The sequence below is a fragment of the Cariama cristata genome, unplaced genomic scaffold, assembly GCF_000690535.1.
Source record: "Cariama cristata isolate BGI_N322 unplaced genomic scaffold, ASM69053v1 scaffold3486, whole genome shotgun sequence".
Taxonomy (NCBI): domain Eukaryota; kingdom Metazoa; phylum Chordata; class Aves; order Cariamiformes; family Cariamidae; genus Cariama; species Cariama cristata.
The window spans coordinates 1-11987 of NW_009620193.1; the positions used below are offsets into that span (position 1 = coordinate 1).

The 11987-nt window shown below is 42.4% G+C and overlaps 2 protein-coding genes across 3 annotated transcripts; one reads left to right on the forward strand and one right to left on the reverse strand.

Annotated features, from left to right (window-relative positions):
- Positions 1 to 1136: 1136 nt before the first annotated feature.
- Positions 1137 to 2208, forward strand: TAX1BP3 (Tax1 (human T-cell leukemia virus type I) binding protein 3; the record flags this gene model as incomplete). Its single annotated transcript, XM_009701511.1, has 3 exons — positions 1137 to 1256; positions 1587 to 1664; positions 1888 to 2208. Coding segments are annotated over 3 exons (336 nt in total), but the record flags the coding sequence as incomplete, so codon positions are not given.
- Positions 2209 to 4343: 2135 nt separating this feature from the next.
- Positions 4344 to 11680, reverse strand: CTNS (cystinosin, lysosomal cystine transporter). 2 transcript variants are annotated; one of them, XM_009701504.1, is made up of 10 exons: positions 11617 to 11680; positions 10415 to 10493; positions 9107 to 9191; positions 8911 to 9014; positions 7783 to 7914; positions 6909 to 7008; positions 6695 to 6814; positions 5445 to 5615; positions 5114 to 5231; positions 4344 to 4780 (listed from the first exon to the last, which is right to left on the reverse strand). In XM_009701504.1, the coding sequence occupies exons 1-10, from the start codon at positions 11678 to 11680 to the stop codon at positions 4650 to 4652; spliced, it is 1104 nt and encodes a 367-aa protein (XP_009699806.1). In that variant the 3' UTR covers positions 4344 to 4649. The 2 variants fall into 2 exon arrangements, with proteins under 2 accessions (XP_009699806.1, XP_009699805.1); XM_009701503.1 differs by having other exon boundaries at positions 11551 to 11680.
- Positions 11681 to 11987: the final 307 nt, after the last annotated feature.

Consider the following 11987-nt stretch of genomic DNA (forward strand, 5'->3'; position numbering starts at 1 on the left):
AAGCACCTGCTTTGCCTAGGTGGGGTTTAAGAAGTAGAGCTTATGAAGTATATATTATTTGATTTAATCAACAAACGGAGGGTCACTGCTGTTGCTTCCACTAGTTAGAATACTAAATCTAATTGTGCTTTGGGTGGTGTGACACTTAGCCCAGCCGCAAGATGCTGCAGCACTGCCAGCTGTGTAAGAGCAAACAGTTCTGAGGACACGGAAGCTGTCCTGGTGTGGCCAAGCAGTCTGTATCCTAGACAGAACCCCAGCCTAGTGCCCTTGAGGAAGCTCCATGCCTGACAGGGCTGTTTGAGAAGAATCGTGGAATGGTTTGGGTTGGAAGGGACCTTTAAAGGTCATCTAGTCCAACCCCCCTGCAATGAGCAGGGACATCTCCCACTAGATCAGGTTGAAGAACCTTTTGAGTGGTTATTGTTTCAGTTAAGACCGTGGCTTTTTACCTTGGCTCAAGATATTGCACAAGCTGGCATTTATACTTAGATAATGCGTAAAGTTTGTCAGATGCCTGTGTTCATCAGACAGCAAGGAACCTGCCTCTGGATTACAGAAGTGTGTCGATAAGTTATCTTGAAAAAGAACCATCCTAATAATAGGTTGTTATTTCTACTGATAAGGCTGGGCCGGAACACAAGGCACATGGATAAAGAGCAAGATGAGTCTAGCTATGAGTGACTGCTAGTTATCAAGACATGACTCATGTTTAAAGAGACCTGCTCTGGTTTTAGTGTTCTCCCCGTGTATCTTCGGGCCAGCAGTAAAGCACTGAGTAGTTAAGGAGCTTGGCTGTATTGTGGCATGAGTGCCCTTGGGATGAGCGTGCAGATGGCTCCCTGTCCTGCTGTTTTGTGGTAGGGCTGAGAACAGTTCGGAGCCAATTGCTGTCAACACCAAGGTTGCATGTGACTGACAGACAGCAAATGCCACGTGATAGCTCTGCACTGCCAAGGGCTTTCAGAGCTGTCTGCTCACAATATGTAAGCTTACCAAGCTGTGATGCAGCCCGCTTTGGTAGATTTATGGCATCTCTGTGAGAGACAGTCTAACTGGGTCTTAAGTATCTGTGTCTGAAACACTTGAGATTTCTTCCAGTGGTCACAATACTCAGCTATTTTACCTTTTTTCAGCAAAGAATTGAAATACATAAGCTTCGTCAAGGTGACAATTTGATTCTGGGATTCAGCATTGGAGGAGGCATTGATCAGGATCCTACTCAGAATCCTTTCTCTGAAGACAAGACTGACAAGGTCAGCTGCTCTTTGTCTTCTGTAGCAACTATCTCTGCAAAAGGCTGAGCATACCTAACTTGGCCAGTAAGCTTGACTCACTTGCATCTGTATTCTCTCCTCTCACGCAGTTGACTACTAAAGTTACTCTGTCGCCACGTTATCATTCACAGACTAAGTTTGTTTTAAGTCAGGTCTCCACCTTTTCTATTTTCCAACATTGCACAAACCTGTTTTTAAGTAGAATCTCATAATATACTACAAAGTATTTTTACATTGTCAGTAGAATGGCCCTTGAGTATTTAATGCTTCCATATTTAGTAAATGAACACTTAATTTTTTTTTTGCCAGGGTATCTATGTAACAAGGGTGACGGAAGGAGGCCCAGCAGAAGTTGCGGGACTTCAGATTGGAGATAAGATCATGCAGGTAAACACCAGGATAAGACAAGTACTAATGTAGTACTAGGTGCGTGCTACAGAGAAGTTACTGCTGGGGGAAATACTGTCTTCTGGGTACTTTTCAGGACAGTTTGTGGGGCTTTTAAATAAACTGAGCTGTGGCATAAGCATATCTACGACATAGTTCTGATAGAACAGTTACAGGACACCTGTGAGTCCACGCATCTGCCTCAGTTTATGGTTTTTCCTAGGTGAATGGCTGGGATATGACAATGGTGACCCATGACCAAGCTAGGAAGAGGCTGACAAAAAGAAACGAAGAAGTGGTACGGCTGCTGGTGACCAGGCAATCTCTGCAGAAGGCTGTGCAACAATCCATGATGGCCTAATCAGTCATCAAGTTGGGGAAGGGTTGGGGAGGGAGATACATAGAGTGGTATCAAGCAAGGAAGCAAATACTAGACTGGAACAGGTTGTCTGGAAGGAGTGCATGTTCCTAACTGTGGTAAACACTTTTTTTTTTTCTCCTTTCCTCTGGTGTAACTGGCAGTAGTAAAACTCTAGTCCCCTCAGCAGAGTGCTTCTCTAAAGTCTTCCCTGCAGGTACATGGTAAGACTTTATTGTAGTCATGGCTTTCAGGAGGACAGGACAAACCCTAGTTATCTAAGGAAGCAACTAGAAAAGCCTTAATTTTGACAGGATTCTTTTGTAGCACAAAAGCTTCCTATTTTAAGAGGAAATGTGGTTTCTGCTATGGAAGATAAGAGAGTTTGCTGTACTTAAGCTTTTAGAAGCAAGCTGTCCTGTCCTCCCATGCTATCAAATTAAAATGCCAGAATTAGGAGTTGCACACTGCTGTGGGGAGGAGCACTGTACTAACCCCACGTTGTGTGCTAGCTAGACAGAATATGCTGAAGGGTTTGGGGCATTATGGTTTACTGCAAAGATTCCCTGTACAGAGCAGCCTCTTCAGACAAGAAACAAACAAGAAACTAGTAAGTAACACAGAAGTGTTGGGTTAATGCCTGTGAAGTACACTAAAAGTTCATAGACACTACAGTTCAGCTTCACTGTCAGAGCAAAACCTTAATTCTTCTTGTTCCCAAGTAATTTGTAACATCAAATCAATCAAACTTCAATGACAGGAACATGGAGCAGGAAAGAAAACACTGTTGCTGAACTTACCAAAAGAGCTGCTCATAGCTGTAGAGTCTTCAGTTCTTCATCCACTTCTATCAGACTTGAAATGGGAGGGGTGGATTTTGGTCTGTCTTCTAGAAGACTTTGCTTAAATCACTGACTTATTAGATGGAAGAGATGAATATGCCAGTAATTTGCAAAAGTGCCTCTTGACCAAATGTAAACTTCTGGTAAGATACTAAGTTGCTTAAATCAACATGCCACAGGATTTAAGATTCTTGCTGCAACACTAATTATCTAGCATCCTAGTGGTTTGTTAACCAGCTAGCTTTACAGTTATCCAAAAACTGGAGTTTTTAATCCCCTTCAGTTGATTTATACATATCTATACTTTCTTTAAGCAGTCTTCAGGTAAGCTGTTGTAAATAGAACATGAGGAGGTGGCAGACTAACTTATTCAGTACATTACTGCTGTGCCATGTACGTATGTTGTGATTGATGCATCTCAGACTGTTCTGTATGCACCAGCAGATGCCTATTTACCATTTTTATATCTATGGAATTACTACAATTCTGCTTTTTGAATTTTGTAACTTAAGAATTCAGTGGTAAATTTTAAGGCTTTCAAGTTGAAGTTATTTTTGTTACTATAAAGATACACTGCTATTTGTACTGCTATTTCACTTGATTTTACACACAATAAAACAAAGTTGGATTTCCCGAGTTGTTTCTCCTCACGTTTAAGAATGCCACATCCAGCTGAGGCCTTTTTTCTGGCTCTGAGTGGATTGCTGACTACATCAACACAGTCTGAGGTTAGTAAGGTCTGATTTCACTGGTGGGTATTTGCAGTGTTAGCTGTCAAACCTTACCTGGTTTCTGGCAGCAGGGATTCCAGTTTTCCTTAGGTTGGCACCCAGTAAGACATAGTGGCTTTTGAATGTTCAAGTACAAGTGCATGGATTCCCTTCTAGTTTCTTTTAAAGGGTATAATGCTTACCTTCAAGTAACTCAAGACCTTGATCTCTAGGTAGAACATACCATGTGTAGTTAAAGTTGCCCAGGAACAAAAATGTATGTTTAAACTTTAATCATGGGGCTGTTAGCATGATGCACTTAGAAATAATCTCTTTGATAAATCTTTACCACCCACTGTTTAGGATTCAAGACATGTCAATAGCAAAGTGAAGTCAGTGCACTAGAAGTATTCAGATAAATCTGAGCACTTGTCTTAGGACCTTTGAAAGAGCATTCATTGAAATAAGCATACAGTTTCTGCTGCTTTTCAGTATTTTTTTTAATAAAAAATTCAGGTTCTAATATTTGTGTATTTGCTACGAACCTCATCATTCTTCCATGTACCATTATGGCTGTTAACAGCCAACCTGAGTGGTGTTCTGCTGTAATCTGTCTGTGAGGAGTCAGCCACAGCACTTAAATTCACAGACAGTCTTCAGTCATTACTTAATATCTTAAGTGGTTGCTTAAACTAAGCTCAGATTTTTGGAAGCCAGAACTCTGTTCTTTATGCTTCACTTCCAATTGGAAAGACATCACTCTGGTCTTTCTCTTTCCTGTTGTTAATGGAAGAAGAGCCACATGTTGCTTGGACAGCTCAAGTTAAGCTGTCTTTGGAGCTTCAGCAGGCATAGGGCTTCCATTTGCAAGTGGTGGCTAGAGAGGTTGCTGTCCTTTAAGGCATCTGGCAATCAGCATTTGGCAAGGCAACAGCTTGTATTCCATACCAGAGAGGGTTGAAGTATAAACAGAGATCAGACTCAGTATTTCTGGTAAGTGGCGGTAGGCATCTTGAAAGCCCTCAGCCAGGGTCAGGGCAAGTTCAATTTAAAGTTTTTATCTTCGTAAGTGATGTTATTCACAAGGTTCATACCCTCGTCTCCTATAAAGGCAGTAGTGCTGGACCATAAAAACAATATCAAAGACGATTGAGAAGACACCCAGGCCAAACTTGGTTGGATCTCCAAAGACTAACTTCCACTGATCTGTCAAACACAAAATTAGAGAGTTAAGACTAACTCCTCAAGTGTACTCGTCTCAAGACTACAAGGTCATGCCCTGAAGTTCATGTTTGTTACCTGGATTGCCTAACATACCTTAAGTATGTCTGTAGTGTACATCTTATGCAAAGCTAACTAATAACTGTTCCTGTTTTGAAGGAATATGAACAGATTTTTTTTTTCTTGGTGTAAGAACAGCTACCCATACTATAGCACAAACATCATTATCCCAAGGTAACCTACCAGTTATTACCTGCCTTGTAGCAGGATTCTCCCACCTCATTAAGAAAGGCCCCACCATCTCAATTCCAGCCTTACCATTGTTGTATGACTGCAAAAACATCTGGAGGAGGCTGAAGCTTCCACCAGTGAAGTCCAGTAATACATTTCCAATACTCCATCCCTCAGTACTCTTCCGACGGAAATTCATGTATGCCTGAGAGTGTAACAACAAGTTGGTCAGCATGTCATGTACAAGCATTTCTGAGATTACCGTTTAAGAAGCCTTCTGTGTAACTATACCATTTTTGTCACTAAAAGACTTAATAAATAATCATTGCTGGTTTAGTCTAGTCAGACTTTCAAGAGCATACGCTACAGGCTTAGGATGACAGGAATGTAGTATAAAAGCAGAAAATTTCAGATTTACCTGTGGAAAATACTTTATCAGTGTGACTGCTAACTTAATGTAAGAGAAGCAGAATAAGAACTGTAGCCATGTCATTTCCTCAGCTGCAGCAAGAAACAGTGTTGTAAATGTGAAGATCCACGCAAGTGCCAGTAGTCCCACAACAACTTTGGATACTTTCTGACCTGCTCTCTGAAACAGAAATGCAGATACACTTAGACTGACCTAGGTCATACATCCCCAGACACACTGTAAGATATAGAATATGCTCAGGACTATGCAAGGTTACAGTCCAAACCTGTTGTTGTACCCATTAGGCTCATACCACAGGGGAATTTTAAAATTAAATGAGTTCTGCCAGCTCTAGATTTGCAAGAGCTGATGGGCAATATTCAACATCAGTCACTTGGAACACTGCTGTTGATGAGCAAGTGGGAAACAACATTGTGGCAGTATTCTTGAGTATTTATGATGCCTATTGTCAGTGCCACACCTGTAACAATCTCCCGAGTTCAGGCTGATGACATCAAGAGTTCCTATACATGCAAAAGGCTGCTAATGCCATTATGGTAAAAAATTAATGGTTGCCTTCTAGTTCTTCACTAGAAAAGACTATTGCACCTAGCAGTGGTGACAAATGGGCTGTTACTGTTTTAAAGTTTAGCATCACCAAAGGAAGCACCCCAAGAGAGAAACAGTTATCATCTAGAGAAAACTGGCTGTTCAGATCAAAGGCTTTTACAATGGGAATTAAATAAAGAACCACCTGACTATAACCATCGGTCTCACCTGAGAAGGGCAGGCATTATAAAAGGGCCTTTGCAGCTGTTTTAGGAGAAAAGAAGTTGAAAGTTTAAATTGCGGAGAATCCCTAAGGGCCTGTCCTAGCTTGAAGAATGTTCCGAGTAGTGAATTAACAGCAAAGCACATACCAGCATTTGTACTGTGTAGAGCTGTAAGTGATGCACTGGCTAGAGATCCATTTGGGAACTTCATGAACTTGGTTGTTTGCCTTAGTTATTTTGGGTCCCTAAGGATTTTACTTTTACGCTCAGAACATCCATGGGGCTGAAGCGGCTAAGCTTCCTGGAGTTGCTACTAGCTCAGGAAAGATAAAGGCAGCTGGATTGTGAAGCCAGAGTTCTTGAAAGGCCAATGAAAGTACAATGAAGAGGACTTTGGAGCCCAACAGGAGTGGAGGGTGAGCAGTGAGGTGCCCGGCAGAGGGCGCTCTGCCAGAGCTGACAGGTCCGCCCCGCGGTGAGCCTTACCTCGTAGATGCAGCACTGAACGACGGTGAGGAGAGTGAGAGCTACTGCGTGGAGACTGAAGAAAACATCATTGATAGCCACAGGGTTCACCCCGCTGGGATAACTGACTAAGAATTCCTCCTAAATGTAACAGAAACCAAAACCAGCCAAATGCCTTAACTCCCTTCTGTAGATACCCACCCGCCGGCAAGTATTAAGAGATAGTCATGCTCACCTTAACCAAGGGAATCCAGAAAAGTCCAACATTAAACACACTGTATGCTATAAAGCCAGTAAGGTTTAATGCGATGAAGTCAAAGCTTAGTCCAACAACACTAGAGAAGGGGGGAAAATAAGTATGAGAAATATGCATCACAGCTTTACCAACAGTTCCAGGGACAACTTGACCCTAGAATGTACTGATTTATAGGCAATTTTTGATGTAAGCAAAAGCTGCAGGCATTGTGACAACATGACGCTGTGAGTGCGTTGGGAAGCAAGGCAAAAATATCCCTCATATGCCATGCACTGGGACTCAACAACAGCTCTCACTGACAAGGTTGTGTCCCTGCTGTTTAACTTCACCCCTCCATGAGCTCAGCTAGTCTGAGAAAACCATTCCAGCCTGAATCCATAGAAGCAGTAGTGCATCTTTGCCAGAACAAATGCTTTAGCTTTCATATATAATAATGTTTCTACTTAAAGTCACACTTAGTTTAAGGGGACCTGGCCTAACTATTATACTACAAGGAGCTATCTGATAAACAGCTCACAAGGTAAGTAATCTTTGAAAGTGGTCATCATAGTTGTCATCTTGTAAATCATCGGGCTGAGACACCAAAGGGACTGGGGAAGTCTCCTCTATCACAAATCAGCTTTGGATGCCAAACCTTAGGATTAGGTGTCTATAGGATGCACCGAGTTTCCTCTGACCTGCAAGATTTTATGCTCATTGGGGCTGTATTTATTCAGGCCTTATCTTTGCCTTGCTTTTTTCCCCCGTCTTTCCATGCATAATTCACAATAACCAAGATGGATGTAACTGAAGCTAGGAACATGATTTGCAGAAGTGCTTAAGTGACTTGCAAAAACATCGTAAGTCTCTTTACCTTTTTCGTCGCCAGTTCTCAAAGATTTGAGGATAAAAGGAGACAGACCAGGCGAGGAAATAGATCCAGCCAATCACCTCATCAGCGTATCTCACTATGATGCTATGAATCACTTGAAATTGAATCCTAGGTCTAACAGTTAATGCAAACAGAATTAGTTAATTCGTCTGTTCACACTTTTTTCAGGACATTTTCCCTTCTTCTGCTTTGAAAAAGAAAACAGAGTCCAGGTATTGAGACAAGACAATAAAGATTCAGAGTTGCTTCAGTTGAGTTGCTCCCCTTTCCTTTAGTGTCCTTGTTATGTTTAGGACATCTCGCACTCCTACCCTCAACCTACCCTTTCCTTCTTGCCTCTTTCCTTTCCATTCTTTCACCACAGAAATCCTCAAAAAGGTCATCTCGTTCCTATGGCTTCCACTCTCCTAGCACGAGGTCTCTTACGCAACAGCAGAGTTTCACTCTTGACGCTCTGCCAGCAAAGCCTCATGATCACGCCTGTCCTGTTGGGCATTTCATGTGCTTACCTCTGCATTTGCTTTGAGTCTTAAAAGCAGAAGCAAAATGAGGAAGTAAAATAGGAGTATCCTGTTGCTCAGTAGCATCTGGGAAACAGGCAAATACAATCCAGTTTTCTCCATCTTGCTAGACTGTTTTCCTACTAGGGAGAACTGGCGTCTGTGAAAAGAGGGCTCCCCTAACTAGAAAGCAAGACAGCTATATCTCATGGTAGTGACATAGGTGCACAGCTACATCAGGCTATTAGCATTCCAGAACAAGCTCTGCACAGTAAGAACAGTATCCCACTGGGCGTTTACAACCAAATGCTTCCTGGATCAGAAAAGCTGCCATGTAGTTTTGATACTTTTGGGAGGGGTTATTAAAACCAGACTAAGAAGCCACGAGAACTTAGTCATCTAGTAATGAAATCTAAGATACCAAGACTATCACTCCGCTTCCATACCCTGTATTTATCCAAATACCTTGGGGATTGCTGGAGAGTCACCACATCTTCTCAACTACATACCACCCATGTCACATTAACTATTTAACTATAAGGAGGGAATAGTTACCCCAAAGTTTAGGAGGCTGTAGGATAGTAAGGGAAATTAAAAACCAGTTTCTCACCCAGTTAAGTTGGAATTAATGGTATAAAGATAAACTGTTACTTGTCCAACATCATCTGCTTTCACTTGGAAGTCTGCTTTAGTGTGACCTGCAAGCAACTGTACCTGCAAGGCAAAGTGGAGGGAAGAAAGAGGAGAGTTGCAGCATACAAGAGGCAGCCTTTTGCATAAGGTCAGAAGTCTGTTCTGTCACTTACTTCATCAGGCAATTCAACAATGGTGCTGTGTTTTGATGAGTGTGTAATATTAAGAGTTATCACCAGCGTCTCATTTAATGGAGCCCTGTGAAGGCAGAAAAAACAAGTTAGACTGGTGTCTGAATTCACAAAGACTGCTTCAGGGCTGCGGGAGAGTATCTGCTAAATCCTCACAGCTGTTGCAAATACAACGAACAGTCCATACACAACAGTACCTACCTAGTACTTGGAGGAACAAGAGCGCCAAAGTATGTTAGCACTCTACTATTTCTTTCATCTGAACTACTGATGGGCATTAGACAGTTATATGGACACATTTTACCTCCTCCTTCTCCGTACAAGTGTCAGAACAAAGTCATCGCTACCAGACTCTTATCATTGTGCTTTGCTGGTAAAGGGGGGCAGAAATGATGGACATGTACTTGGGGTGATGAAGGGCAGAAGTTATAGCAGTGTGGTAAGACAAAACCAAAAAACCCTCAAATAAAAACCCTTCAAGTGACATAGTCCTGCACAGCTTTCCCAGAGAACTCCACTGAGCATTTGTCCAGGAGGTTTAATTCCACAGAAGTACTTAAAATATCATAAGGTTCAAATGCCTGTACTTGTCCATGAAAAAGATTACAGTACCACACCTTTCTTTGCAAAAATAAAAGTTCTAGACTGTTGCAGTCATGTTTTGCTATTTTCCTTTTTATCAGAGTTCTTACATTTTCATCTGACTCAAACTTTGAGATCCCAAAGGGGAGGGGTGCCTGTGTTTAACAATCCTTTCCTGGGAAGAGGCTGACATAGCAAAAACATGGGTAAACAATGCACTGTATTAATCAATCAGATTAAGGTGCATCAGCCGCAACTCTGCAGGAGCTAAGCTTCGTTGCTAGAAATGGAGAGTTCTGTTTCCCTGGTAAAGTTTTTTTGGTGATCCTTCTAGGAAATGCAAGTTTCACTTAAGCATCAGTTTTCAGAAATGGAGGAACTGTAATTTCACTTATGGAAGACAGTTCAGTAAGCTAATATAGGGCAGACAGTATAAAACATCTTTTCCTGCTCAACTTCCCATCAAATGGCATGGGATATTGTCAGAGGCCAACCATAGAAGGCTGTTTGTGAGAACGCTGCACTATCTTGTCCATATCGGTACTAAGCGATGTTAATAGTCTAGAAGTGGCCAGTCACACCAATGAGATTCACTCTGTATGAACAATTAACTGAGTCTGCAGGAAAGTCTTAAGTATATAGCCAAGTCCTACCCGCTTGCTCGTTCTCCGTTCCAAAGAGACAGTAAAGATGCAATCATGATTTTACCTCAGAGAGATAGTGACATTTGTTGAACTTCCACTTTCTAATGAAACCACTTCAGGGACAGACAATACAATGGCTCCATCTGGGGGGGGGAACAAAAAAAAATAAAATAAATCAACCAACCAAAAAACCCCCCACAAATCTCAATTACTATGAATGATTAATAGGTCCTTCAGAAGAACTACCTACTTTCTTTTGTGATATAGACATTTTGTCCATTGGTACCTGCAGTGTCAGATTAATAAAATTAGTACACATGAAAAACAGCAAAGGGAGTGCAGCCTATTTCAAGGTGACTAAACAACTTAAAAGGAGAAGTAAGTAACTGTCACTTGAACACATTACAAGGAAGCAATTTAAATATTTGAAGAGCAACAGAAGTTCACACCAAGAAAAAGCTATAGGATGCTTTAAACCCACACTAATTGTTTCTTGATTTGCTCCTAGTAACTCAGAAGTCATAAATGCCCAGAATTTAGTTTAACATTGCTTCTTGGGTCACAAATTCAAACCAGGTACCCAGATGTTCAAGAGAATGTACGATTACTATCTTAACACTTCAGAAATCACAAGCACCTTATTATAGTGCTCGGAAATATTGCTATTAAGGGGTACACTTTACAACAATCCAGCTATGTTGTACCACATCATGCTTTAACAGAGGCTGAGATTCCAAGTACCAATATGACTGACATGAAAATCATAAGCTGGTCATGTGTGAACAATTTTGACATTTGCAATTCAAGTCTATTTTATTCACTGTATGTTTAAACGACACAAGAGACAAGACGAAGAACAAAGAGCTATGTAAAAATAAGACCAGAAATTTAGAGATAAACAGGTTGCCCTGGACACTTTTTTCTTGTTGCTATATATTGCACAGCATTCTTAAGGAGTTATTTAAGTGCAGGAGAGCTCCCCAGTTCCTCGCTGACGGCACCACAGACAGTATTTAGTCTGCTTCTGCAGAAGCGATTTTGGAACACGAGGCAAGTGCTCCATCACAACAGTACCTCAAGCGCAGCACTGTCTGTGCGTGAGCACACCAAGTCAAAGGTAAGATGTGAAAGAAGAGCTGATGGGAAACATGGCACAGGTCTCCCCAGAGAGCTGCAGAGCAGCCCTCTTCCACCTTTTACCAGTCTGGAGCTGGCCCCTGCCTAGGGGAGCCCTGTGGGCCCAAGCTGGGATGACCAAACACTCACCACCACGCCTCAGCAGCACAAGCAAGAGGTACAGCAGAGTGGGGAGCAGGTATTGGATCTTCATGGTGGAAAAGCTGCAGAAAAAGTGGGGAGGCGGCTTTACTCAGGACCCACGTGTACTGAGGGGGCACCAGCCCATTTCCTCAGCTAGCAGCTCCCTGCAAATGGCTCCCTCCCCATCACCACGGCCCCCCGCGCAGCCCAGCCCGGCTGAGGGTCCCTCAGCACCCCCGAAAGAGCACCAATCTGTCAGCCCCTCTGTCTGCCTAGACTCTCCGGAGGACATCTTTACCTCATAGCTTATCCCGCTCCCGCCTCGCAGAGCTACCGCCCCCTGAGGGATCGCCCCCCCACCCACCCGCGCGAGACTA